The 26,982-nt window shown below is 40.2% G+C and overlaps 1 protein-coding gene across 1 annotated transcript; it reads left to right on the top strand.

Annotated features, from left to right (window-relative positions):
* Positions 1 to 1,436: 1,436 nt before the first annotated feature.
* Positions 1,437 to 26,638, top strand: LOC134673853 (nucleolar protein 9). Its single transcript, XM_063531892.1, has 7 exons — positions 1,437 to 1,775; positions 2,602 to 3,499; positions 4,120 to 4,273; positions 24,232 to 24,360; positions 24,867 to 25,031; positions 25,363 to 25,518; positions 26,408 to 26,638. Exons 1-7 carry the CDS (start codon positions 1,568 to 1,570, stop codon positions 26,630 to 26,632), a joined length of 1,935 nt encoding a protein of 644 aa, XP_063387962.1. The 5' UTR covers positions 1,437 to 1,567; the 3' UTR covers positions 26,633 to 26,638.
* The last annotated feature ends 344 nt before the right edge of the window (positions 26,639 to 26,982 follow it).

The following is a 26,982-nucleotide window of genomic DNA, read 5'->3' as shown; positions in this document are numbered from 1 at the left end:
GGTACGGTTCGAGGCTCGCGCGGATGCATCCATGACGTCATGCGTTCCCGGCGAGAGTGAGAGAGATGGATATCGAAATGTGGAATGCATGTTTGTAGTTATGTTAATGATTCATTGAAGCGCTACAATGCAACTCACGTTTAGAATTCTGGTAAATAATGAATTATGAATGGTAATGATATTGTTACCATGTTATCTTTTCTTTCAATGGAATGGTGATTCTAACATTTGACTATTTTGTAGACCGTAGACCCATATTAACTAATGAGTGATTATGAATAGGTACTTATCATTAAATAGTAAAGGTAAGTACCTACTTTTTTATTTTTTATTTAGGTAAACAAACAGTCACTACAAGAAAGGCTTAAATATAAAGTATTTTTAATACTATATACAGTGTGGAAAGATAAGTCGGGCCCTGGAGGAAAACTACCTTAAATCCTTAAGCTGGCTCATTTTACTTAAAGGAGACATTCTTTTATTTTTAAAAAGAAACAAAACTGCATTCAAAGAATTTCTTTCGACCAACACCGTTCGCCACTTAGGTACTTTAGAAAATAAATTAAAATAGGGTGAGATTTTTTTTGATACACCTATTCCTAATTTCGGTAGTGAAATAATATTCAATATCGTAAAAGTAACCAGTGAGTAACTTCAATAATTATTATACATTGATTTCACTGAATCCGGTTATAAAGGACCAATAAACATTTATGACAGGTGCAAATATACTCATTTTACTTTACTTTGACGGTTAAAAACAAATTCCAACTTTTATAATCAATCTTAATATTATTACGTTAAAGTCTTTTATTGATAAATCCTATGAAATTTTGCTTTTACTTGTATTTCGTTGTACGAATAAAACAAAATAAAGTCTCTTTTTGACTCGGAGTAATTAACAACGGAGACGCCATGTCTAAAATTTTCGGTACAAAATAGTCTGCCGTTTTTTGCGGGGGAGGGGCACATCAAATGTATAGGTACGTCATGTCAGATAAACGTCAGTCCATACATATGGTTGACCATTGGCCGCCTTTTTTCGACAGAGGGGAACGCCTGTTAATGGCGGCTCCATTGTTAATTACTCCGAGCTTTTTGAAGTAAATTAAGACATGCCCTCTTCAAACCTTTTAAGCTATTCGTTTTACCTGAACGTAATGGCCTCTTCAAACGTCACTGGTAATCATTAAATTTGTGATACATTGCGGCGTTTGATCGATTGTATGAATTCGTTGGTCCTACTTAGCCGGCAATTATACTTGGTCAAGCAGATCTTGTCAGTAGAAAAAGGCGGCATATTTGAAAAATGTAGGCGCGAAGGGATAGCGTCTCATAGAAAATTTGAATTTCGCGCCTTTTTCTACTGACAAGATTTGCTTGACCATCTATATCTAACATTGCATGTCATTTGTTGCAGCGTCTGTAGAAGCCTTAACACATGTCAATTGTGTCAAATAGACAAGTGACACCTCCATGCTTGAAACTGACGTATAACCTATAAAATTGTAAACATTGCGCATACTTGCTGTATTTATTCCAAAATAAAAGATTAATTAACTCGAATATGAGTGAGGAAGTTCAAAATGAAGTGCAAAGTGATCCCAACAAACGTAAAAATAAGAAAAAGCCCAAGAATTTCCTTAAAAATGCTAAAAAGTACGCTAAGAAAGGCCAGTGGGGCAGAGGCACCAAAATGAGTGAAGAGTTGTACCAATATTTCTTGGGGATTCTGGATGCTATGAAAACAGGTATCGAGGATGAAGATCAAAGACGTAAGTCGAGTCCTTGAACTATAACTAATAAATAACCAGACAATTTGGTTATGCTACTGACAATAAAATTACAGTTTTCAAGTCAGTTTTGATTCCTTATGATTCAAAATGTGTTTAGATAATCTAATATAAGTACTTAGACTTAGTAATTTGCCTGTATCAGAATACCTCAATACCTAGTGTTAGAGAAAAATTATATTTTATGTGAATTGTTGTTATACATTACCCGTCGAATGCTTGTCAAAAATATGCTACTGAATGCTATTTCATTCTGGATGCTATGAAACCGTATCGAGGATGAAGATCAAAGGCGTAAGTTGAGTCCTTGACTTCTTATTTTTGTACGCAAAAGTTATAAATGTTGTATGTTAGTCTGTAAGGTATTTGTAATATGGGCCTTGTTGCCTGAATTAAATTTCTAAATAACTAAATAAATAAGCAGACAATTTGGTTAGGCTGCAGACAGTAAAATTATGGTTTTCTATTCAGTTATGATTCTTCATGAGTAAAAATCTGTTTAGATAATCTAATCTAAGTACTTAGACTTAGTACTTGTATCAGAATACCTAAATACCTTGTTTTAGAGAAAAAATGTGCTTATATTATATTTTATGCGAATTGTTGTTATACATTAACCCCTCAAATGCTTGTCAAAAATATGCTACTGAATTGATAACCTTGAAATCGTAAATTACAGTTCAAATTGTCTAAGACGGGACCAGGTGTTCGATGGGTTAATCATTATTTATGTGCATTGGAAATTATATAAGTAAACTAAAAAATGTTTTGTAGATTATATGTAATTAATAAAATTATGTCATTTCAGAGAGCTTAGTAAACAATGTATTGGACCGAACAAAAGGAGAAGAACTAAACATAATCGGCAATCAACTTGGCTGCCGAGTCGTAGAGTTACTGCTACCCTACTCATCTCCCGAAGACTTGGAACGGTACTTTGAAGTGTTACACCCAGAACTACGTAGGCTCTGCTCTGATAATTTCACGAGCCATGTTGTTGAGACTGTTTTAAGGGTAGCGAGCGAGCGAGCAACTGATCATTTACAAACAGGAGAAACAAACGAGGAAAGTGACGAGGAAAGTGACAATGAAGTACCGAAGAAAAAGATAAAATTAGAACCAAAACAATCCAAATACAGTGACGGCCATGTTAAAAACTGCTATGAATTCGCTTTAAAGATATGTAAATACGCTTTAAATAATTTGGAAGACTTCGTCTGGGATAATTATGCTAATCATATTTTGAGAAGCGCTTTAAAATGTCTCAGCGGAATCACATTGCTACCGAACGAAAAGCCTAAAGCAAACATGTTTGTTATAGAGAAAACTGATAAGCAGACGCCACCGTCACCGTTTATAAAGAAAATGGTGTACAAAAATGTGCCGGATGATTATAAGGAGTTAGTAACAGAGTTTGCGAGAAGGTTATCAGTGTGGCCGCAGTTTAAAGACTTACCTTATCAGAATTTAACCTCCGGTTTGTTACAAGTGTTGCTGTATGCCATTAAGAATGTTGATAAAAACTTGACGAGGGATTTGTTGAAGCAGTTGTTGAATGAAAGCTTTGCTCCAGACAATTGGGTTTCAAACGGTAATGATACTGATGATAAGAAGGAGGCGAAGGTGGATTTAGATGAGGAAAATCAAGAAAGCATTGTTAAGAGTGGCTCGCTACCACCTGTGTTTGAGTCAGAACCTGCGGTCAGGTAATATAAGATTTTTGTTTTTTTAGCTAGCTTAGTTTAGTGTCCCACTACTGGGCAAAAGCCTCCCCTCTCCTCCACTCAACACTGTTGTTTGTACTTTTCCCGTCAATCCGGATAATATGCCTCCAAGTCGTCCTGCCATCTCCTTTTCTGTCTATCTGAAACCCGGCCTGCATCACACCATTTATGGTGTACTGTGGGTCCCACTACTCGGTAACCCTCTTTTCTATGTTATGACTTTTTTTTAAATTGTACTGGAACTAATTAACATGTTCATTGCAGTATAGGGTCGAAAGACGAATAAGAATTACGGTTACACTAATTGCCACAGCAAAGGTGTTAATGAGGTTATAGTATAACCTGTATAACCTTTAATGTAAAATTTTCATAACCGTTATACCATCTACATTAAAATTTTCAAACCAAACTAACATAATAATAACAAAGTTTTATAAAAACACCTTCCTCAAGAATCACTCTATTGATAGGTGAAAACCGCATGAAAGTCCGTTCAGTAGTTGTTGAGTACATAAAGACAAACAGACAGACGCAGCGGGGGACTTTGCTTTAGATGGAGTGATATTTAGAATATTATTAATATATTTGCCTTCAATTTTCAGATTACTAGAAGCAGCGCTGCTAGTGGCAAAGAAGAAGATGTACACACAGATATATGCGAAATGCTTCATCAACAGACTGGAGCAGTTAGCTTGTATGCCGATGTTAAACTACACGGTTCAGAGGCTGTTCGACAACTGTCAGATCAAGGAGGAGGTGAGTCCTACGCATTATTATTATTATATTATATAGCCTTTTCTTTTCCACAATTTACATTTTTTCATTTCAAACTATATATATTTCTTTAATTTTTTGTGGTCCCTGTTTGGGTAAAGGCCTCCTCCAAGCTTTGCCATTTTAATCTATTTTGTGCGGTATCCATCCAGTCCCTTCCCGCTGCCTCCACAATGTCGTCAGCCCATCTTTTTCGTGGTTTTCCTGCCTTTCTCTTTCCCGTGGGGCCTGGCCATCTGGTTGCATGGAGAGTCCATCTCTTGTCTCGGTATCTCGCCAAATGTCCTGCCCATTTCCATTTCTGGGATAGTGCATGTTGAAGGGCATCTGTCAGCTTAGTTTTCTTCCTTATTTCTTCATTTCTTGTTTTCTGGATTCTCCTTAACTTCAAGATGCTCCTTGTGTGTGTGAACCTAGCATATCAAATGCTAGCATCTCAAACTTTTATGAGAGTTCTAGTAGCATCCCTAATAGTTCTACAGTTCTAGATGGTTTTTTTAAATAGTTCTGCTCATTTTCGCGAAAAAAATGAAATTTTACAATGAGATGCTAACTTCACATTTTGACACTCCAGCATCCCAGCCATTACCCACTCCACAGCCTCGAAATAGCATTTAAATGAAAGATACTAACATTTCTAGACGATATATAATGAGTTCTGGTCAAAACTGTAAAAAAAAAATTTTCATATATGTATGGGACACGAACATGAAAAATAATTCTAGGTAAATTTTGATTAATGCTAAGTTTGAGCAAAAATCCGAGTTTTGACAACCAGCATCTCAGCAGTTCTGGATAGCGAGCTCCCACGTGCACAAGAATAACCACAGTTCTATCTTCTAGAAGGAAATTTGACAGAGTTTTGGTAGAATATCTCCGAAAATATTCTCAAAATCGATTAAATGCTAAGTTCTGAGCGTAGCAGCCCAGCCATTGCAGGTCTGATACCCAGCATCTCAGCAGTTCTGGATAGGCAGCTTCCTTGAGCACTAGGATAACCACAGTTCTATCTTCTAGAAGATGATTTGACAGAGTTTTGATAGACTATGTCCGAAAATAGTCTCGAAATCGAGTAAATGCTAAGTTCGGAGCTGGCATCCCAGCCAATGCGGGCTAGATACCTAGCATCTCAGCAGTTCTGGATAGTCAGCTCCCTAGAGCACTAGAATAACCACAGTTCTATCTTCTAGAAGGAAATTTGACACAGTTTTGATAGACTATGTCCGAAAATAGTCTGAAAATCGAGTAAACGCTAAGTTCTGAGCGTAGCATCCCAGCCAATGCAAGTCTGATACCCAGCATCTCAGCAGTTCTGGATAGGCAGCTCCCTAGTGTACTATAATAACCACAGTTCTATCTTCAAGAACGAAGTTTGGCAGAGTTTTGGAGGATTATGTTTGAAATAGTCTCGAAATCGAGAAATAGCTAAATTCGGAGCTTAGCATCCCAGCCAATGCGGGCTAGATACCTAGCATCTCAGCAGTTCTGTATAGCAAGCACCCTAGTGAATTAGAATACATGTAGTTCTATCTTCTAGAACGAAATTTGGCAAAGTTTTGAAAAGATAGTCTTTCACAACTCCGAAAAATGTATCGAAATCGAGGAATTGCTAATTTCTGAGCTTGGCATACCAGCCAATGCAGGGCAGACACCCAGCATCTCAGCAGTTCTGGATAGCCAGCTCCCTAGAGCACTAGAAGAACCACAGGTCTATCTTTTAGAAGGAAATTTGACAGAGTTTTGATAGACTATCTCCGAAAATAGTCTCGAAATCGAGTAAATGCTAAGTTCTGAGCGTAGCATCCCAGCAAATGCAGGTCTGATACCCTGCATCTCAGCAGTTCTGGATAGGCAGCTCTCTAGTGCACTAGAATAACTACAGTTCTATCTTCTAAAACGAAATTTGGCAGAGTTTTGGAGGATTATGTTTGAAACAGTCTCGAAATCGAGAAATAGCTAAGTTCGGAGCTTAGCATCCCAGCCAATGCGGGGTAGATACATAGCATCTCAGGAGTTTTGGATAGCAAGCACCCTACTGAATAAGAATACATGCAGTTCTATCTTCTAGAACGAAATTTTGCAAATTTTTGAAACATAGTCTTTCAAAACTCCGAAAAATCTATCAAAATCGAGGAATTGCTAATTTCTGAGCTTGGAATCCCAGCCAATACAGGTCAGACACTCAGCATCTCAGCAGTTCTGGATAGCCAGCTCTTTAGAGCACTAGAATAATTACAGTTTTATCTTCTAGAAGGAAATTTGACAGAGTTTTGATAGACTATATACGGAAATAGTATCGAAGTCTCGAAATCGACTAAATGCTAAGTTGTGAGCTTAGCATCCCAGCTAATGCAGGTCTGATGCCCAGCATCTCAGCAGTTCTGGATTGCTAGCTTCCTAGTGCTCTAGAAAAATTACAGTTCTATCTTCTAGAAGGAAATTTGATACAGTTTTGATAGACTATCTCCGAAAATAGTCTCGAAATCGAGTAAACGCTAAGTTCTGAGCGTAGTATCCTAGCCAATGCAGGTTTGATACCCAGCATCTCAGCAGTTCTGGATAGGAAGCTCCCTAGTGTACTAGAATAACCACAGTTCTATCTTCTAGAACGAAATTTGGCAGAGTTTAGGAGGATTATGTTTGAAATAGTCTCGAAATAGCTAAGTTCGGAGCTTAGCATCCCATTCCCAGCCAATGCGGGCTGGATACCTAGCATCTCAGCAGTTCTGGATAGCAAGCACCCTAAAGCATTAGAATACATGCAGTTCTTTCTTCTAGAACGAAATTTTGCAAATTTTTGAAAGATAGTCTTTCAAAACTACAAAAAAGTATCCAAATCGAAGAATTGCTTAGTTCTGAGCTTGGCATCCCAGCCAATGCAGGTCTAATACCCAGCATCTCAGCATTTCTGGTTAGCCAGCTCCTTAGAGCCCTAGAATAATCTCAGTTCTATCTTCTAGAAAGAAATTTGACAGAGTTTTGATAGACTATGTCCGAAAATAGTCTGAAAATCGACTAAATGCTAAGTTCTGTGCGTAGCATCCCAGCTAATGCAGGTCTGATACCCAGCATCTCAGGAGTTCTGGATAGCTAGCTCTCTAGTGCTCTAGAAAAACTACAGTTCTATCTTCTAGAAGGAAATTTGGCAGATTTTTGGAGGATTATGTTTGAAATAGTCTCAAAATCGAGAAATAGCTAAGTTCGGAGCTTAGCATCCCAGCCAATGCGGGCTGGATACTTAGCATCTCAGCAGTTCTGGATAGCAAGCACCCTAAAGCATTAGAATACATGCAGTTCTATCTTCTAGAACGAAATTTTGCAAATTTTTGAAAGATAGTCTTTCAAAACTACAAAAAAGTATCGAAATCGAGGAATTGCTAAGTTCTGAGCTTGGCATCCCAGCCAATGCAGGTCTAATACCCAGCATCCCAGCATTTCTGGATAGCCTGCTCCCTAGAGCCTTAGAATAATCACAGTTCTATCTTCTAGAACGAAATTTGACACAGTGTTGATAGACTATGTCCGAAAATAGTCTGAAAATCGAGTAAATGCTAAGTTCTGTGCGTAGCATCCCAGCCAATGCAAGTCTGATATCCAGCATCTCAGCAGTTCTGGATAGGCAGCTCCCTTGAGCACTAGAATAACCACAGTTCTATCTTCTAGAAGATAATTTGACAGAGTTTTGACAGTCTATGTCCGACAATAGCCTCGAAATCGAGTAAATGCTAAGTTCGGAGCTGGCATCCCAGCCAATGCGGGCTAGATACCTAGCATCTCAGCAGTTCTGGATAGCAAGTACCCTAAAGCATTAGAATACATGCAGTTCTTTCTTCTAGAACGGAATTTTGCAAATTTTTGAAAGATGGTCTTTCAAAACTACAAAAAAGTATCCAAATCGAGGAATTGCTTAGTTCTGAGCTTGGCATCCCAGCCAATGCAGGTCTAATACCCAGCATCTCAGCATTTCTGGATAGCCAGCTCCTTAGAGCCCTAGAATAATCTCAGTTATATCTTCTAGAAAGAAATTTGACAGAGTTTTGATAGACTATGTCCGAAACTAGTCTGAAAATCGAGTAAATGCTACGTTCTGTGCATAGCATCCCAGCCAATGCAAGTCTGATACCCAGCATCTCAGCAGTTCTGGATAAGCAGCTCCCTAGTGTACTATAATAACCACAGTTCTATCTTCTAGAACGAAGTTTGGCAGAGTTTTGGAGGATTATGTTTGAAATAGTCTTGAAATCGAGAAATAGCTAAGTTCGGAGCTTAGCATCCCAGCCAATGCGGGCTAGATACCTAGCATCTCAGCAGTTCTGTATAGCAAGCACCCTAGTGAATTAGAATACATGCAGTTCTATATTCTAGAACGAAATTTGGCAAAGTTTTGAAAGATAGTCTTTCAAAACTCCGAAAAATGTATCGAAATCGAAGAATTGCTAATTTCTGAGCTTGGCATACCAGCCAATGCAGGGCAGACACCCAGCATCTCAGCAGTTCTGGATAGCCAGCTCTCTGGAGTACTAGAATAAACACAGTTCTATCTTCTAGAAGGAAATTTGACAGAGTTCTGATAGACTATGTCCGAAAATAGTATCGAAATCGAGTAAATGCTAAGTTCTGAGCGTAGCATCCCAGCCAATGCAGGTCTCATACCCAGCATCTCAGCCATTCTGGATAGCCAGTTCCCTAGTGCACTAAAATAACTACAGGTCTATCTTCTAGGAGGAAATTTGGCAGATTTTTGGAGGATTATGTTTGAAATAGTCTCGAAATCGAGAAATAGCTAAGTTCGGAGCTTAGCATCCCAGCCAATGCGGGCTGGATACCTAGCATCTCAGCAGTTCTGGATAGCAAGCACCCTAAAGCATTAGAATACATGCAGTTTTGTCTTCTAGAACGAAATTTGGCAAAGTTTTGAAAGATAGTCTTTCAAAACTCCGAAAAATGTATCGAAATCGAAGAATTGCTAATTTCTGAGCTTGGCATACCAGCCAATGCAGGGCAGACACCCAGCATCTCAGCAGTTCTGGATAGCCAGCTCCCTAGAGCACTAGAATAATCACAGATCTATCTTTTAGAAGGAAATTTGACAGAGTTTTGATAGACTATCTCCGAAAATAGTCTGAAAATCGACTAAACGCTAAGTTCTGTGCGTAGCATCCCAGCTAATGCAGGTCTGATACCCAGCATCTCAGGAGTTCTGGATAGCTAGCTCTCTAGTGCTCTAGAAAAACTACAGTTCTATCTTCTAGAAGGAAATTTGGCAGATTTTTGGAGGATTATGTTTGAAATAGTCTCAAAATCGAGAAATAGCTAAGTTCGGAGCTTAGCATCCCAGCCAATGCGGGCTGGATACTTAGCATCTCAGCAGTTCTGGATAGCAAGCACCCTAAAGCATTAGAATACATGCAGTTCTATCTTCTAGAACGAAATTTTGCAAATTTTTGAAAGATAGTCTTTCAAAACTACAAAAAAGTATCCAAATCGAAGAATTGCTTAGTTCTGAGCTTGGCATCCCAGCCAATGCAGGTCTAATACCCAGCATCTCAGCATTTCTGGATAGCCTGCTCCCTAGAGCCTTAGAATAATCACAGTTCTATCTTCTAGAAAGAAATTTGACACATTGTTGATAGACTATGTCCGAAAATAGTCTGAAAATCGAGTAAATGCTAAGTTCTGTGCGTAGCATCCCAGCCAATGCAAGTCTGATATCCAGCATCTCAGCAGTTCTGGATAGGCAGCTCCCTTGAGCACTAGAATAACCACAGTTCTATCTTCTAGAAGATAATTTGACAGAGTTTTGACAGTCTATGTCCGAAAATAGCCTCGAAATCGAGTAAATGCTAAGTTCGGAGCTGGCATCCCAGCCAATGCGGGCTAGATACCTAGCATCTCAGCAGTTCTGGATAGCAAGTACCCTAAAGCATTAGAATACATGCAGTTCTTTCTTCTAGAACGGAATTTTGCAAATTTTTGAAAGATAGTCTTTCAAAACTACAAAAAAGTATCCAAATCGAGGAATTGCTTAGTTCTGAGCTTGGCATCCCAGCCAATGCAGGTCTAATACCCAGCATCTCAGCATTTCTGGATAGCCTGCTCCCTAGAGCCTTAGAATAATCACAGTTCTATCTTCTAGAAAGAAATTTGACACATTGTTGATAGACTATGTCCGAAACTAGGCTGAAAATCGAGTAAATGCTACGTTCTTTGCATAGCATCCCAGCCAATGCAAGTCTGATACCCAGCATCTCAGCAGTTCTGGATAAGCAGCTCCCTAGTGTACTATAATAACCACAGTTCTATCTTCTAGAACGAAGTTTGGCAGAGTTTTGGAGGATTATGTTTGAAATAGTCTTGAAATCGAGAAATAGCTAAGTTCGGAGCTTAGCATCCCAGCCAATGCGGGCTAGATACCTAGCATCTCAGCAGTTCTGTATAGCAAGCACCCTAGTGAATTAGAATACATGCAGTTCTATCTTCTAGAACGAAATTTGGCAAAGTTTTGAAAGATAGTCTTTCAAAACTCCGAAAAATGTATCGAAATCGAGGAATTGCTAATTTCTGAGCTTGGCATACCAGCCAATGCAGGGCAGACACCCAGCATCTCAGCAGTTCTGGATAGACAGCTTTCTAGAGCACTAGAATAATCACAGATCTATCTTCTAGAAGGAAATTTGACATAGTTTTGATAGACTATCTCCGAAAATAGTCTCGAAATCGAGTAAATGCTAAGTTCTGAGCGTAGCATCCCAGCCAATGCGGGCCCAACACCCAGTATCTTAGCAGTTCTGGATAACCAGCTCCCTGGAGTGCTAGAATAAACACAGTTCTATCTTCTAGAAGGAAACTTGACAGAGTTCTGATAGACTATGTCCGAAAATAGTATCGAAATCGAGTAAATGTTAAGTTCTGAGCTTAGCATCCCAGCCAATGCAGGTGTGGTACCCAGCATCTCAGCAATTCTGGATAGCCAGTTTTCTAGTGCACTAAAATAACCACAGTTCTATCTTTGTGAGAGTGTTGGAGGATTATGTTTGAAATAGTCTCGAAATCGAGAAATAGCTAAGTTCGGAGCTTAGCATCCCAGCCAATGCGGGCTAGATACCTAGCATCTCAGCAGTTCTGGATAGCAAGCACCCTAGTGCATTAGAATACATGCAGTTCTGTCTTCTAGATCGAAATTTGGCAAAGTTTTAAAAGATAGTCTTTCAAAACTCCGAAAAAAGTATCGAACTCGAGGAATTGCTAAGTTCTGACCTTGGCATCCAAGTCAATGCAAGCCATACACCCAGCATCTCAGCAGTTCTGGATAGCCAGCTCTCTCGAGCACTAGAATAACCACAGTTCTATCTTCTAGAACAAAATTTGACAGAGTTATGATAGACTATGTCCGGAAATATTATCGAAGTCTCGAAATCGAAAAATAGCTTAGTTCTGAGCTAGCATCCCGGCCAATGCGGGTCAAACACCCAACATCTCACCAGTTCTGGATAGCCAGCTCCCTAGAGCACTAGAATATTCACAGTTCTATCTTCTAGAAGGAAATTTGACAGAGTTTTGATAGGCTATGTCCGAAAATAGTCTCGAAATCGAGTAAATGCTAAGTTCTGAGCTAGCATCCCAGCCAATGCGGGTCAAACACCCAGCATCTCAGCAGTTCTGGATAGCCAGCTCCCTGGAGTACTAGAATAAACACAGTTCTATCTTCTAGAAGGAAACTTGACAGAGTTCTGATAGACTATGTCCGAAAATAGTATCGAAATCGAGTAAATGCTAAGTTCTGAGCGTAGCATCCCAGCCAATGCAGGTCTGATACCCAGCATCTCAGCAATTCTGGATAGGCAGTTCCTTTGTGCACTAAAATAACCACAGTTCTATCTTCTAGAAGGAAATTTGGCAGAGTTTTGGAGGATTATGTTTAAATAGTCTCGAAATCGAGAAATAGCTAAGTTCGGAGCTTAGCATCCCAGCCAATTCGGGCTGGATACCTAGCATTTCAGCAGTTCTGGATAGCAAGCACCCTAAAGCATTAGATTACATGCAGTTCTATCTTCTAGAACGAAAGTTGGCAAATTTTTGAAAGATAGTCTTTCAAAACTACAAAAAAGGATCGAAATCGAGGAATTGCTAAGTTCTGAGCTTGGCATCCCAGCCAATGCAGGTCTAATACCCAGCACCTCAGCATTTCTGGATAGCTAGCTCCCTAGAGCCCTAGAATAATCACAGTTCTATCTTCTAGAAATAAATTTGTCGGAGTTTTGATAGACTATGTCCGAAAATAGTCTGAAAATCGAGTAAATGCTAAGTTCTGTGCGTAGCATCCCAGCCAATGCAAGTCTGATACCCAGCATCTCAGCAGTTCTGGATAGGCAACTCCCTTGAGCACTAGAATAACCACAGTTCTATCCGCTAGAAGATAATTGGATAGAGTTTTGACAGACTATGTCCGACAATAGCCTCGAAATCGAGTAAATGCTAAGTTCGGAGCTGGCATCCCAGCCAATGCGGGCTAGACATCGCAGCAGTGCTGGATAGCAAGCACCCTAGTGAATTAGAACAAATGCATTTCTATCTTCTAAAACGAAATTTAGCAAAGTTTTGAATGATAGTCTTTCAAAACTCCGAAAAAAGTATCGAAATCGAGTAAATGCTAAGTTCTGAGCGTAGCATCCCAGCCTGCTTATCCAGAACTGCTGAGATGCTGGGTATCAGACTTGCATTGGCTGGGATGCTACGCACAGAACTTAGCATTTACTCGATTTTCAGACTATCTTCGGACATAGTCTATCAAAACTCCGTCAAATTTATTTCTAGAAGATAGAACTGTGATTATTCTAGGGCTCTAGGGAGCTGGCTATCCAGAAATGCTGAGATGCTGGGTATTAGACCTGCATTGGCTGGGATGCTACGCTCAGAACTTAGCATTTACTCGATTTCGAGACTATTTTCGGAGATAGTCTATCAAAACTCTGTCAAATTTCCTTCAAGAAGATAGAACTGTGTTTATTCTAGTACTCCAGGGAGCTGGCTATCCAGAACTGCTGAGATGCTGGGTGTTTGACCCGCATTGGCTGGGATGCTAAGCTCACAACTTAGTATTTAGTCGATTTCGAGACTTCGATACTATTGCCGGACATAGTCTATCGAAACTCTGTCAAATTTCCTTCTAGAAGATAGAACTGTGGTTATTCTAGTGCTCTAGGGAGTTGGCTATCCAGAACTGCTGAGATGCTGGGTGTCTGACCTGCATTGGCTGGGATGCTACGCACAGAAATTAGCATTTACTCGATTTTCAGACTATTTTCGGACATAGTCTATCAAAACTCCGACAAATTTATTTCTAGAAGATAGAACTGTGATTATTCTAGGGCTCTAGGGAGCTAGCTATCCAGAAATGCTGAGATGCTGGGTATTAGACCTGCATTGGCTGGGATGCCAAGCTCAGAACTTAGCAATTCCTCGATTTCGATCCTTTTTTGTAGTTTTGAAAGACTATCTTTCAAAAATTTGCCAACTTTCGTTCTAGAAGATAGAACTGCATGTAATCTAATGCTTTAGGGTGCTTGCTATCCAGAACTGCTGAAATGCTAGGTATCCAGCCCGAATTGGCTGGGATGCTAAGCTCCGAACTTAGCTATTTCTCGATTTCGAGACTATTTAAACATAATCCTCCAAAACTCTGCCAAATTTCCTTCTAGAAGATAGAACTGTGGTTATTTTAGTGCACTAAGGAACTGCCTATCCAGAATTGCTGAGATGCTGGGTATCAGACCTGCATTGGCTGGGATGCTACGCTCAGAACTTAGCATTTACTCGATTTCGAGACTATTTTCGGACATAGCCTATCAAAACTCTGTCAAATTTCCTTCTAGAAGATAGAACTGTGAATATTCTAGTGCTCTAGGGAGCTGGCTATCCAGAACTGGTGAGATGTTGGGTGTTTGACCCGCATTGGCTGAGATGCTAGCTCAGAACTAAGCTATTTTTCGATTTCGAGACTTCGATAATATTTCCGGACATAGTCTATCATAACTCTGTCAAATTTTGTTCTAGAAGATAGAACTGTGGTTATTCTAGTGCTCGAGAGAGCTGGCTATCCAGAACTGCTGAGATGCTGGGTGTATGGCTTGCATTGACTTGGATGCCAAGGTCAGAACTTAGCAATTCCTCGAGTTCGATACTTTTTTCGGAGTTTTGAAAGACTATCTTTTAAAACTTTGCCAAATTTCGATCTAGAAGACAGAACTGCATGTATTCTAATGCACTAGGGTGCTTGCTATCCAGAACTGCTGAGATGCTAGGTATCTAGCCCGCATTGGCTGGGATGCTAAGCTCCGAACTTAGCTATTTCTCGATTTCGAGACTATTTCAAACATAATCCTCCAACACTCTGCCAAATTTCCTTCTAGAAGATAGAACTGTGGTTATTTTAGTGCACTAGAAAACTGGCTATCCAGAATTGCTGAGATGCTGGGTACCACACCTGCATTGGCTGGGATGCTAAGCTCAGAACTTAGCATTTACTCGATTTCGAGGCTATTGTCGGACATAGTCTGTCAAAACTCTATCAAATTATCTTCTAGCGGATAGAACTGTGGTTATTCTAGTGCTCAAGGGAGCTGCCTATCCAGAACTGCTGAGATGCTGGGTATCAGACTTGCATTGGCTGGGATGCTACGCACAGAACTTAGCATTTACTCGATTTTCAGACTATTTTCGGACATAGTCTATCAAAACTCCGTCAAATTTATTTCTAGAAGATAGAACTGTGATTATTCTAGGGCTCTAGGGAGCTAGCTATCCAGAAATGCTGAGATGCTTGGTATTAGACCTGCATTGGCTGGGATGCCAAGCTCAGAACTTAGCAATTCCTCGATTTCGATCCTTTTTTTGTAGTTTTGAAAGACTATCTTTCAAAAATTTGCCAACTTTCGTTCTAGAAGATAGAACTGCATGTAATCTAATGCTTTAGGGTGCTTGCTATCCAGAACTGCTGAAATGCTAGGTATCCAGCCCGAATTGGCTGGGATGCTAAGCTCCGAACTTAGCTATTTCTCGATTTCGAGACTATTTAAACATAATCCTCCAAAACTCTGCCAAATTTCCTTCTAGAAGATAGAACTGTGGTTATTTTAGTGCACTAAGGAACTGCCTATCCAGAATTGCTGAGATGCTGGGTATCAGACTTGCATTGGCTGGGATGCTACGCACAGAACTTAGCATTTACTCGATTTTCAGACTATTTTCGGACATAGTCTATCAAAACTCCGTCAAATTTATTTCTAGAAGATAGAACTGTGATTATTCTAGGGCTCTAGGGAGCTGGCTATCCAGAAATGCTGAGATGCTGGGTATTAGACCTGCATTGGCTGGGATGCTACGCTCAGAACTTAGCATTTACTCGATTTCGATACTTTTTTCGGAGTTTTGAAAGACTATCATTCAAAACTTTGCTAAATTTCGTTTTAGAAGATAGAAATGCATTTGTTCTAATTCACTAGGGTGCTTGCTATCCAGCACTGCTGCGATGCTAGATATCTAGCCCGCATTGGCTGGGATGCCAGCTCCGAACTTAGCATTTACTCGATTTCGAGGCTATTGTCGGACATAGTCTGTCAAAACTCTATCAAATTATCTTCTAGCGGATAGAACTGTGGTTATTCTAGTGCTCAAGGGAGTTGCCTATCCAGAACTGCTGAGATGCTGGGTATCAGACTTGCATTGGCTGGGATGCTACGCACAGAACTTAGCATTTACTCGATTTTCAGACTATTTTCGGACATAGTCTATAAAAACTCCGTCAAATTTATTTCTAGAAGATAGAACTGTGATTATTCTAGGGCTCTAGGGAGCTAGCTATCCAGAAATGCTGAGATGCTGGGTATTAGACCTGCATTGGCTGGGATGCCAAGCTCAGAACTTAGCAATTCCTCGATTTCGATCCTTTTTTGTAGTTTTGAAAGACTATCTTTCAAAAATTTGCCAACTTTCGTTCTAGAAGATAGAACTGCATGTAATCTAATGCTTTAGGGTGCTTGCTATCCAGAACTGCTGAAATGCTAGGTATCCAGCCCGAATTGGCTGGGATGCTAAGCTCCGAACTTAGCTATTTCTCGATTTCGAGACTATTTAAACATAATCCTCCAAAACTCTGCCAAATTTCCTTCTAGAAGATAGAACTGTGGTTATTTTAGTGCACTAAGGAACTGCCTATCCAGAATTGCTGAGATGCTGGGTATCAGACCTGCATTGGCTGGGATGCTACGCTCAGAACTTAGCATTTACTCGATTTCGATACTATTTTCGGACATAGTCTATCAGAACTCTGTCAAGTTTCTAGTGTCCGACCGAAGGTTCGGTCTCGGTTTCGGTTTCGGCCAGTTTCGGCCAAAAAATCATGTTTCGGCTGTAGTTTCGGTTTCGGCCAAAAAACGGCCGAACCTTTCGGCCGGGCCGAAACTTACGAAATGGTACTTCGGAATAAGACCAAAAGTTGGGGAATACGTTACGAAATGGTACTTCGGAATAAGACCAAAAGTTGGGGAATAAGTAGGACAACAATATTAATACCTACATATTATACTGATTCATGTATAGGTACAGAAATTAATTGGTTTATTATAAAACACCGTCGACGTCGGCGTCGACGGTCACTGGACCGTCGACGCAGTCTTAAGAGGCTGTCAATACCTATAACGCGCACACTGTCTAATTGTATCGGAACGAATGAGTGATTTTACCTCAATTTACTATTGGTTTGTGTTCCACATGTCCTCTACGTCAGCTTAGCCTTTGGCCTCGCTGCGCGATGCTCGGCCTGCGGTCTCGCTTTTTAATACAATGGACATTGGTTGGAGTCTGTGCTAACTACTTATCCTGAAGCCTGAAGCACGGCTTTGACTTCGCATGAAAGTTCGCCTCACTGGGGTACTTCGGACTTTTAGGCCCAGGTGAAGATTGGTACCCGGCCTTGCGATATTGTCAACAAAAAATTTCGCGCTCGCGTTTTTAGTTGGTTTTTTGGATGACCCTGTATGGCCTGTATCTACATGTTAACTTGACTGGTGAATGAATAGAGTTAGACCAAGAAAATTCTGCAATGATTTTGATAGCATACGCAGTGCAACTAGTGCAAATTTTATTTATACGTCATAGTTTTGACGTTTAAAATAACACTTGCACTGCGTGTGTTATCAAAATCGTTGCAGATTTATCTTGGTCTAACTCTAGTAATTTTCTTTAAAAAACTGCTTAAGTAACATCCATTTCAAGGATATTGGGTGTTGACAGCCCCATAATATGTGTAAAAAAGTGGTTTTATGACATTTTTTCAACGATTTTAACAAGTCTACAAAAGTTTCGGTTTCGGTTTCGGTTTCGGCCGAAACTAGAGCCAAAGCCGAACATTCGGTTTCGGTTTCGGTTTCGGCAAAAAAACATGTTTCGGTCGGACACTACAAGTTTCCTTCTAGAAGATAGAACTGTGTTTATTCTAGTACTCCAGGGAGCTGGCTATCCAGAACTGCTGAGATGCTGGGTGTTTGACCCGCATTGGCTGGGATGCTAGCTCAGAACTTAGCATTTACTCGATTTCGAGACTATTTTCGGACATAGCCTATCAAAACTCTGTCAAATTTTGTTCTAGAAGATAGAACTGTGGTTATTCTAGTGCTCGAGAGAGCTGGCTATCCAGAACTGCTGAGATGCTGGGTGTATGGCTTGCATTGACTTGGATGCCAAGGTCAGAACTTAGCAATTCCTCGAGTTCGATACTTTTTTCGGAGTTTTGAAAGACTATCTTTTAAAACTTTGCCAAATTTCGATCTAGAAGACAGAACTGCATGTATTCTAATGCACTAGGGTGCTTGCTATCCAGAACTGCTGAGATGCTAGGTATCTAGCCCGCATTGGCTGGGATGCTAAGCTCCGAACTTAGCTATTTCTCGATTTCGAGACTATTTCAAACATAATCCTCCAACACTCTCACAAAGATAGAACTGTGGTTATTTTAGTGCACTAGAAAACTGGCTATCCAGAATTGCTGAGATGCTGGGTACCACACCTGCATTGGCTGGGATGCTAAGCTCAGAACTTAACATTTACTCGATTTCGATACTATTTTCGGACATAGTCTATCAGAACTCTGTCAAGTTTCCTTCTAGAAGATAGAACTGTGTTTATTCTAGCACTCCAGGGAGCTGGCTATCCAGAACTGCTAAGATACTGGGTGTTGGACCCGCATTGGCTGGGATGCTACGCTCAGAACTTAGCATTTACTCGATTTCGAGACTATTTTCGGAGATAGTCTATCAAAACTATGTCAAATTTCCTTCTAGAAGATAGGACTGTAATTTTTCTTCTAGAGCTCTAGGGAGCTATCTATCCAGAACTGCTGAGATGCTGGGTATAAGACCTGCATTAGCTGGGATGCTAAGCTCACAACTTAGCATTTAATCGATTTCGAGACTTCGATACTATTTCCGGATATAGTCTGTCAAAACTCTGTCAAATTTCCTTCTAGAAGATAGAACTGTGGTTATTCTAGTGCTCTAGGGAGCTGGCTATCCAGAACTGCTGAGATGCTGGGTGTCTGACCTGCATTGGCTGGGATGCCAAGCTCAGAACTTAGCAATTCCTCGATTTCGATACTTTTTTCTGAGTTTTGGAAGACTATCTTTCAAAACTTTGCCAAATTTCGTTCTAGAAGATAGAATTGCATGTATTCTCATTCACTAGGGTGCTTGCTATCTAGAACTGCTGAGAGGCTAGGTATCTACCCCGCATTGGCTGGGATGCTAAGGTCCGAACTTAGCTATTTCTCGATTTCGAGACTGTTTCAAACATAATCCTCCAAAACTCTGCCAAATTTGGTTTTAGAAGATAGAACTGTGGTTTTTCTAGTGCACTAGAGAGCTGCCTATCCAGAACTGCTGAGATGCAGGGTATCAGACCTGCATTAGCTGGGATGCTACGCTCAGAACTTAGCATTTACTCGATTTCGAGACTATTTTCGGAGATAGTCTATCAAAACTCTGTCAAATTTCCTTCTAAAAGATAGATCTGTGATTATTCTAGTGCTCTAGGGAGCTGGCTATCCAGAACTGCTGAGATGCTGGGTGTCTGCCCTGCATTGGCTGGTATGCCAAGCTCAGAAATTAGCAATTCTTCGATTTCGATACATTTTTCGGAGTTTTGAAAGACTATCTTTCAAAACTTTGCCAAATTTTTTTCTAGAAGACAAAACTGCATGTATTCTAATGCTTTAGGGTGCTTGCTATCCAGAACTGCTGAGATGCTAGGTATCCAGCCCGCATTGGCTGGGATGCTAAGCTCCGAACTTAGCTATTTCTCGATTTCGAGACTATTTCAAACATAATCCTCCAAAAATCTGCCAAATTTCCTCCTAGAAGATAGACCTGTAGTTATTTTAGTGCACTAGGGAACTGGCTATCCAGAATTGCTGAGATGCTGGGTATGAGACCTGCATTGGCTGGGATGCTAAGCTCCGAACTTAGCTATTTCTCGATTTCGAGACTATTTCAAACATAATCCTCCAAAAATCTGCCAAATTTCCTCCTAGAAGATAGACCTGTAGTTATTTTAGTGCACTAGGGAACTGGCTATCCAGAATGGCTGAGATGCTGGGTATGAGACCTGCATTGGCTGGGATGCTACGCTCAGAACTTAGCATTTACTCGATTTCGATACTATTTTCGGACATAGTCTATCAGAACTCTGTCAAGTTTCCTTCTAGAAGATAGAACTGTGTTTATTCTAGTACTCCAGAGAGCTGGCTATCCAGAACTGCTGAGATGCTGGGTGTCTGCCCTGCATTGGCTGGTATGCCAAGCTCAGAAATTAGCAATTCTTCGATTTCGATACATTTTTTCGGAGTTTTGAAAGACTATCTTTCAAAACTTTGCCAAATTTCGTTCTAGAATATAGAACTGCATGTATTCTAATTCACTAGGGTGCTTGCTATACAGAACTGCTGAGATGCTAGGTATCTAGCCCGCATTGGCTGGGATGCTAAGCTCCGAACTTAGCTATTTCTCGATTTCAAGACTATTTCAAACATAATCCTCCAAAACTCTGCCAAACTTCGTTCTAGAAGATAGAACTGTGGTTATTATAGTACACTAGGGAGCTGCTTATCCAGAACTGCTGAGATGCTGGGTATCAGACTTGCATTGGCTGGGATGCTATGCACAGAACGTAGCATTTACTCGATTTTCAGACTAGTTTCGGACATAGTCTATCAAAACTCTGTCAAATTTCTTTCTAGAAGATATAACTGAGATTATTCTAGGGCTCTAAGGAGCTGGCTATCCAGAAATGCTGAGATGCTGGGTATTAGACCTGCATTGGCTGGGATGCCAAGCTCAGAACTAAGCAATTCCTCGATTTGGATACTTTTTTGTAGTTTTGAAAGACCATCTTTCAAAAATTTGCAAAATTCCGTTCTAGAAGAAAGAACTGCATGTATTCTAATGCTTTAGGGTACTTGCTATCCAGAACTGCTGAGATGCTAGGTATCTAGCCCGCATTGGCTGGGATGCCAGCTCCGAACTTAGCATTTACTCGATTTCGAGGCTATTGTCGGACATAGACTGTCAAAACTCTGTCAAATTATCTTCTAGAAGATAGAACTGTGGTTATTCTAGTGCTCAAGGGAGCTGCCTATCCAGAACTGCTGAGATGCTGGATATCAGACTTGCATTGGCTGGGATGCTACGCACAGAACTTAGCATTTACTCGATTTTCAGACTATTTTCGGACATAGTCTATCAACACTGTGTCAAATTTCGTTCTAGAAGATAGAACTGTGGTTATTCTAGTGCTCTAGGGAGCTGGCTATCCAGAACTGCTGAGATGCTGGGTGTCTGACCTGCATTGGCTGGGATGCCAAGCTCAGAACTTAGCAATTCCTCGATTTCGATACTTTTTTCTGAGTTTTGGAAGACTATCTTTCAAAACTTTGCCAAATTTCGTTCTAGAAGATAGAATTGCATGTATTCTCATTCACTAGGGTGCTTGCTATCTAGAACTGCTGAGAGGCTAGGTATCTACCCCGCATTGGCTGGGATGCTAAGGTCCGAACTTAGCTATTTCTCGATTTCGAGACTGTTTCAAACATAATCCTCCAAAACTCTGCCAAATTTGGTTTTAGAAGATAGAACTGTGGTTTTTCTAGTGCACTAGAGAGCTGCCTATCCAGAACTGCTGAGATGCAGGGTATCAGACCTGCATTAGCTGGGATGCTACGCTCAGAACTTAGCATTTACTCGATTTTCAGACTATTTTCGGACATAGTCTATCAAAACTCTGTCAAATTTCCTTCTAGAAGATAGAACTGTAGTTTTTTAGAGCACTAGAGAGCTAGCTATCCAGAACTGCTGAGATGCTGGGTATGAGACCTGCATTGGCTGGGATGCTAAGCTCCGAACTTAGCTATTTCTCGATTTCGAGACTATTTCAAACATAATCCTCCAAAAATCTGCCAAATTTCCTCCTAGAAGATAGACCTGTAGTTATTTTAGTGCACTAGGGAACTGGCTATCCAGAATGGCTGAGATGCTGGGTATGAGACCTGCATTGGCTGGGATGCTACGCTCAGAACTTAGCATTTACTCGATTTCGATACTATTTTCGGACATAAGTAGTCTATCAGAACTCTGTCAAGTTTCCTTCTAGAAGATAGAACTGTGTTTATTCTAGTACTCCAGAGAGCTGGCTATCCAGAACTGCTGAGATGCTGGGTGTCTGCCCTGCATTGGCTGGTATGCCAAGCTCAGAAATTAGCAATTCTTCGATTTCGATACATTTTTCGGAGTTTTGAAAGACTATCTTTCAAAACTTTGCCAAATTTCGTTCTAGAATATAGAACTGCATGTATTCTAATTCACTAGGGTGCTTGCTATACAGAACTGCTGAGATGCTAGGTATCTAGCCCGCATTGGCTGGGATGCTAAGCTCCGAACTTAGCTATTTCTCGATTTCAAGACTATTTCAAACATAATCCTCCAAAACTCTGCCAAACTTCGTTCTAGAAGATAGAACTGTGGTTATTATAGTACACTAGGGAGCTGCTTATCCAGAACTGCTGAGATGCTGGGTATCAGACTTGCATTGGCTGGGATGCTATGCACAGAACGTAGCATTTACTCGATTTTCAGACTAGTTTCGGACATAGTCTATCAAAACTCTGTCAAATTTCTTTCTAGAAGATGTATTATGCTGTCGAATGCTTTGGTATAGTCTACAAACGCCACATACAGCGGTTTGTTGAATTCTTTATATTTTTCTATTATTTGTTCTGTAGCCTGTATGTGGTCGTTTGTAGAGTAGCCCGGTCTGAACCCTGCTTGTTCGATTGCTTGGTTTTTTTCAATATTCGGTGTTAGTCTGCTTAATAGTATTGATGCAAAAAGTTTGTATGTTGTTGCAAGCAGGCTAATGGGTCTATAGTTTCCAATGTCCAGTGGGTTGCCTTTTTAGTACAACAGTATAATGTGTGACTGACACCATTGGGTTGGAATTTGTTCTGATTCTAGTGCCATATTAAAAAGTGAAGTTAAGTGTGTAGCCAATATCGGTGCTCCAATTTTTAGACACTCATTTGTTAGGTTATCAGGACCTGGGCTTTTTTCGGGCTTGAGTTTCTTTATGTGTCTCACTGTTTCCCTCTCACTTATTGCCTCGACTGCTGTTTCTACTTCTACTATAGTTTTTTGTTGGTCTTCAGTTTCTGTTTCTATTGATGGTTTTTTATATAGTTCTTGGTAGAAGGTAGTAGCTCGCTTGATGATGTCTTCTCTTGTTTTGGTTTCACCTTGTTTGTCTGTGAGTTGTCCAATCCAGTTTTTATGAGTTGCGAGTTCTTTATAGGCACGCTTGGAACTCCTAAATGTTGTCATGTTTTTTGCAATAACTGTTCTTCTATGGTTCTCATAGTCGTGTCTTATTGCTTTGTTTGTTTGTTTGAATATTTGTTTTAGTTCTTCTCTATCTTCCTTAGATTTTATTTTGATGGATAGTAATTCCGCTCGTCTGGATATCATCTTGAGTGTGTCATCAGTTAATATTTTTTGTTGATTATTCTTCATATTTTTATTTGGTTTTAAGCTTTTTGTAATTTTATCTTCCAATATGTTGCTGTATTCTTGTATGTCTGTTGTTAGATTGAGCTTAGTTGTCTGCGAGAAGTTTTCTTTCAGGTTTTCAATGTAAGTAATTTTCTCTTCTTCTGTTTTCAGGGCTTTAGTCCTACGCATTATAGCATAGAATTTACAGTCAACTGTAAAAAAAACAACGGGTTGCACTCCGGGAGTGCCGGCAGAAGTGAAAACTCAATGACATTGTAACAGTTTCGATCAGGTCACGTGTCCGTCTTACGAAGCGTCTTACATCTTACGCTCTCGCGAGTTTAACATTATTTCCCCATCACGAAAAGTGCACATCGCCGCTAAAGAAGTTTTCACTTCAATATGGGTGTACAAATCATCTCAAAAATATGTCCCATAGCTCTTATGTCAGTGAATTAAGTACTATGGGACATATTTTTGAGTAAGTTGTCTACACCCATATTTTTACAGTTGACTGTACATTATGGAAAAAAAAAATATTGCCCCTGACGAGATTGCAGACGAGTGTAAGTCCTGATGTTTCTTGGAGAAATTTTAAGTATGTTTTAACATTAACTGTACCTATAGACTAGTGCAGGGGTCTCCAAGAGCTTGGCTCCCGCGGGCCGGACGCTTTGGGTGTCGGCGGGCCGGATTGGAACGCGTCGCGGGCCGGATTTGGTCCGCGGGCCGAGGTTTGGAGATCCCTAGACTAGTGGAATAAAATAGCGAGTGTATTTTTTTTTGAAGGAATAAGAAGGTGAATCTGGAATGAGAAATGTTGCTAAACATTTACTGAATATTTTTATGTTACAGTTGGAGCCGATGTTCGACGAGTTGTCGAACAAGTTTGCGGATTTGTTGGCCTGCGGGAACACTGGAGTGTTAGTGTCCATCGCCAAAGCCTGTCTCAGAGTTAAAGCGCGGCAGGCGCAGTTTGTTAATGTAAGCATTTGTAAGACTGACTGTCTTAAAAAAAAAAACTCGCTACCTTTTATCAAAAAGAATAGATAGTATAGAGGGGTCCTGTCATAGTAAATTTTGTAGTCACTGTAAATTTACTGCCATTTATCGACACACGACTAAAACTCAAAATGAATACGTATAAAATTATCAATAAAATGTAAATATATGGATAAATGATTTTATTATTTTTATATCATTTTGATCCATGTTCATTCACTGATATCTATGTGTTAAAATTGTTAAATATGAAACGGTGTCGTTACGACATCTAGCCGAGCATAGGCTAAAGGTCTATTCGAGAATGACTTTTTCTTGTCTTATACGAAGTTACATATGTCTGTGCATGTCTTTGCTTTCACGAATAAATCAATAGATACATGTCTACCATCTCTAAATTGCCTACTATTGCTGCTGACTGTACAATTATTGTACATCGTATTGCACGTTGGGTTTCACAAGGTTAACATAACCGTTTTTAATTCCAGAGTCTAGAGTCAGCCCTTAAAGTGACCCCCGACAATCAAAAGTACTTCCCCGTATTCGTACTCCGATTACTGCCCTCGGACCGGGTGGAAGTCTCCAAGTTGGACAAGGAATACTTCATTAATGTCCACGGATCGGTTATACTGCAAAGTATACTGGATTATCAGGTTGGTTTTCATTCTAAAAGGTAATTTCCTACTTTTCCCATTTGTATCGGAGTGAACTAATAATATATTCAGCAGAATAACAAATTTTCGTTGCAATCAAAGATAAGTAGAGTGTTTATTTTGACGACCGGTCTGGCCTAGTGGGTAGTGACCCTGCCTGTGAAGCCGACGGTCCCGGGTTCGAATCTAAGTATTTATATATTATGTATATCGTTGTCTGAGTACCCACAACGCAAGCCTTCTTGAGTTTACCGTGGGACTTAGTCAATTTGTTTAAAAAAAATGTTCTATAATATTGATATTTTTATATATTGATTGATATTTTTTCTAGCGTCCAGCCAAAGCGGTCAACGGTCTGCTAGAGCTGACTCCGGAACAGCTCCTCGTCATATTCTCCGACGCCAAGGGCAGTCACATAGCCGATGCCTTCTGCAAGGGGCAGTTCGTCGGCGTGAAGGCGAGAGACAAGATGATATGGAAGCTGAAGGTTAGAGAGAGACGAATATATTTTACTGCGTTACATTTGGCGCCTGATCGCGAACAGTTGTCTTTTGGGGATAATCAAAAATGTACCTTAATGACTACTAGTTAAAGTCGCAAATCCATTGTAGTCTCTACTGGTGTCTAGCTCTTAAGCTGGCTTCTGATACGCGTTGTTATTGAGAAGGCAACTGTAATGCCATATAATTAAGATCGATTTTTCTTTGTTTCTCAAAAAATTACTATGATGAACGTTCTTGCTGTTTTCTGAACTCCTGGTATTATTTATCGCAACATAGCACAGATATCGCTTAGTTCTATACATGTGATGGTGAGAGTGATAGAGAAGAACATACAGGGTAAAAGTGAAATAGCTATAGACTTCTCTAAGGTCTGCTAGAACTGACTCCAGAACAGCTCCTAGTCATAGTGTTTAACTCGGGAGCAAAGTTTGTGTAACCCTCGTGCCTGAAAACCCTCGCAACGCTCAAGGTTTCATTTTTGAACCACTAGCTACGCAACAACTTTGCCTCCTTGTAAAACAAATAACTATTTCACAAGCTTTTATTTAGTTTCACCAGCCGTTGTCTGTAATCAAATCTTGCAAGTTAAATTTGATCCATTTCCCGGTTTCCGATTGAGCTGAAATTTTGCATACATACGTAAGTCGGGTGACAATGCAATATTATGGTGTCATCGAGCTGATCTGATGATGGAGATCGGAGGTGGCCATAGGAACTCTGTTATGAAACAACGAAACCTAATTGTGTTTGGGGTTTTTAGAATTGTCTCGATGAGTATTAATTGCCTACAGGAAAGAAAAGTACAGTCAGCAATAAAAGCTTGTACCAAAAATATTTTTTTTGCCAAAAACTTACTTACCATTTCTTCCACAGGGCTACTACCAAACCTTAGCTCTCTCCCAGCACGGCTCCCGAGCCCTAGAACGCATCTTCGAAGCAGCATCCCTCGAGCAAAAGGTCAAGATCATGACCGAACTGGCAGACAAGAGCAATTTGCTTAACAGCACTAAGTTCGGCCGGCTGATCGCTGTGAAGCTAGATGTGGAGGGGTTCAAGAAAGCGCAAAAACAGTGGGAACAGAAGTTTAAAGGAAAATAAATTATAAACGAGCAATTTTGAGTTTTATTCGTAGCTTCACTACACCTTTATAAAACAAAGTCCCTCGCCATTTGTATTAGAGATGCACCAGACATTCGGTTACTACCCGGTATCCGGCCTATCCGGCCGTTATTTTAAAATCCGACCGTATACCGGATAGTGACCTACTACCCGGCCGGATACCGGATAGTAACTTTGCTTGATTTCGGAGTAAACAAATTGGAATTAAGAAACAGTCACGGTCATAATCGTACTTGTTTATTATTTTAAAACAATTTAATCATTCCAATGACTTGCACGCGCACTCATTTCGAACCTAGAAATGAGTCCGCGCGAACGTTTACTAGGAA

The sequence above is a fragment of the Cydia fagiglandana genome, chromosome 19, assembly GCF_963556715.1.
Source record: "Cydia fagiglandana chromosome 19, ilCydFagi1.1, whole genome shotgun sequence".
Classification (NCBI taxonomy): Eukaryota; Metazoa; Arthropoda; class Insecta; order Lepidoptera; family Tortricidae; genus Cydia; species Cydia fagiglandana.
The sequence above is the reverse complement of the archived record's forward strand: the minus strand, read 5'-3'. Positions and strand labels throughout refer to the sequence as shown.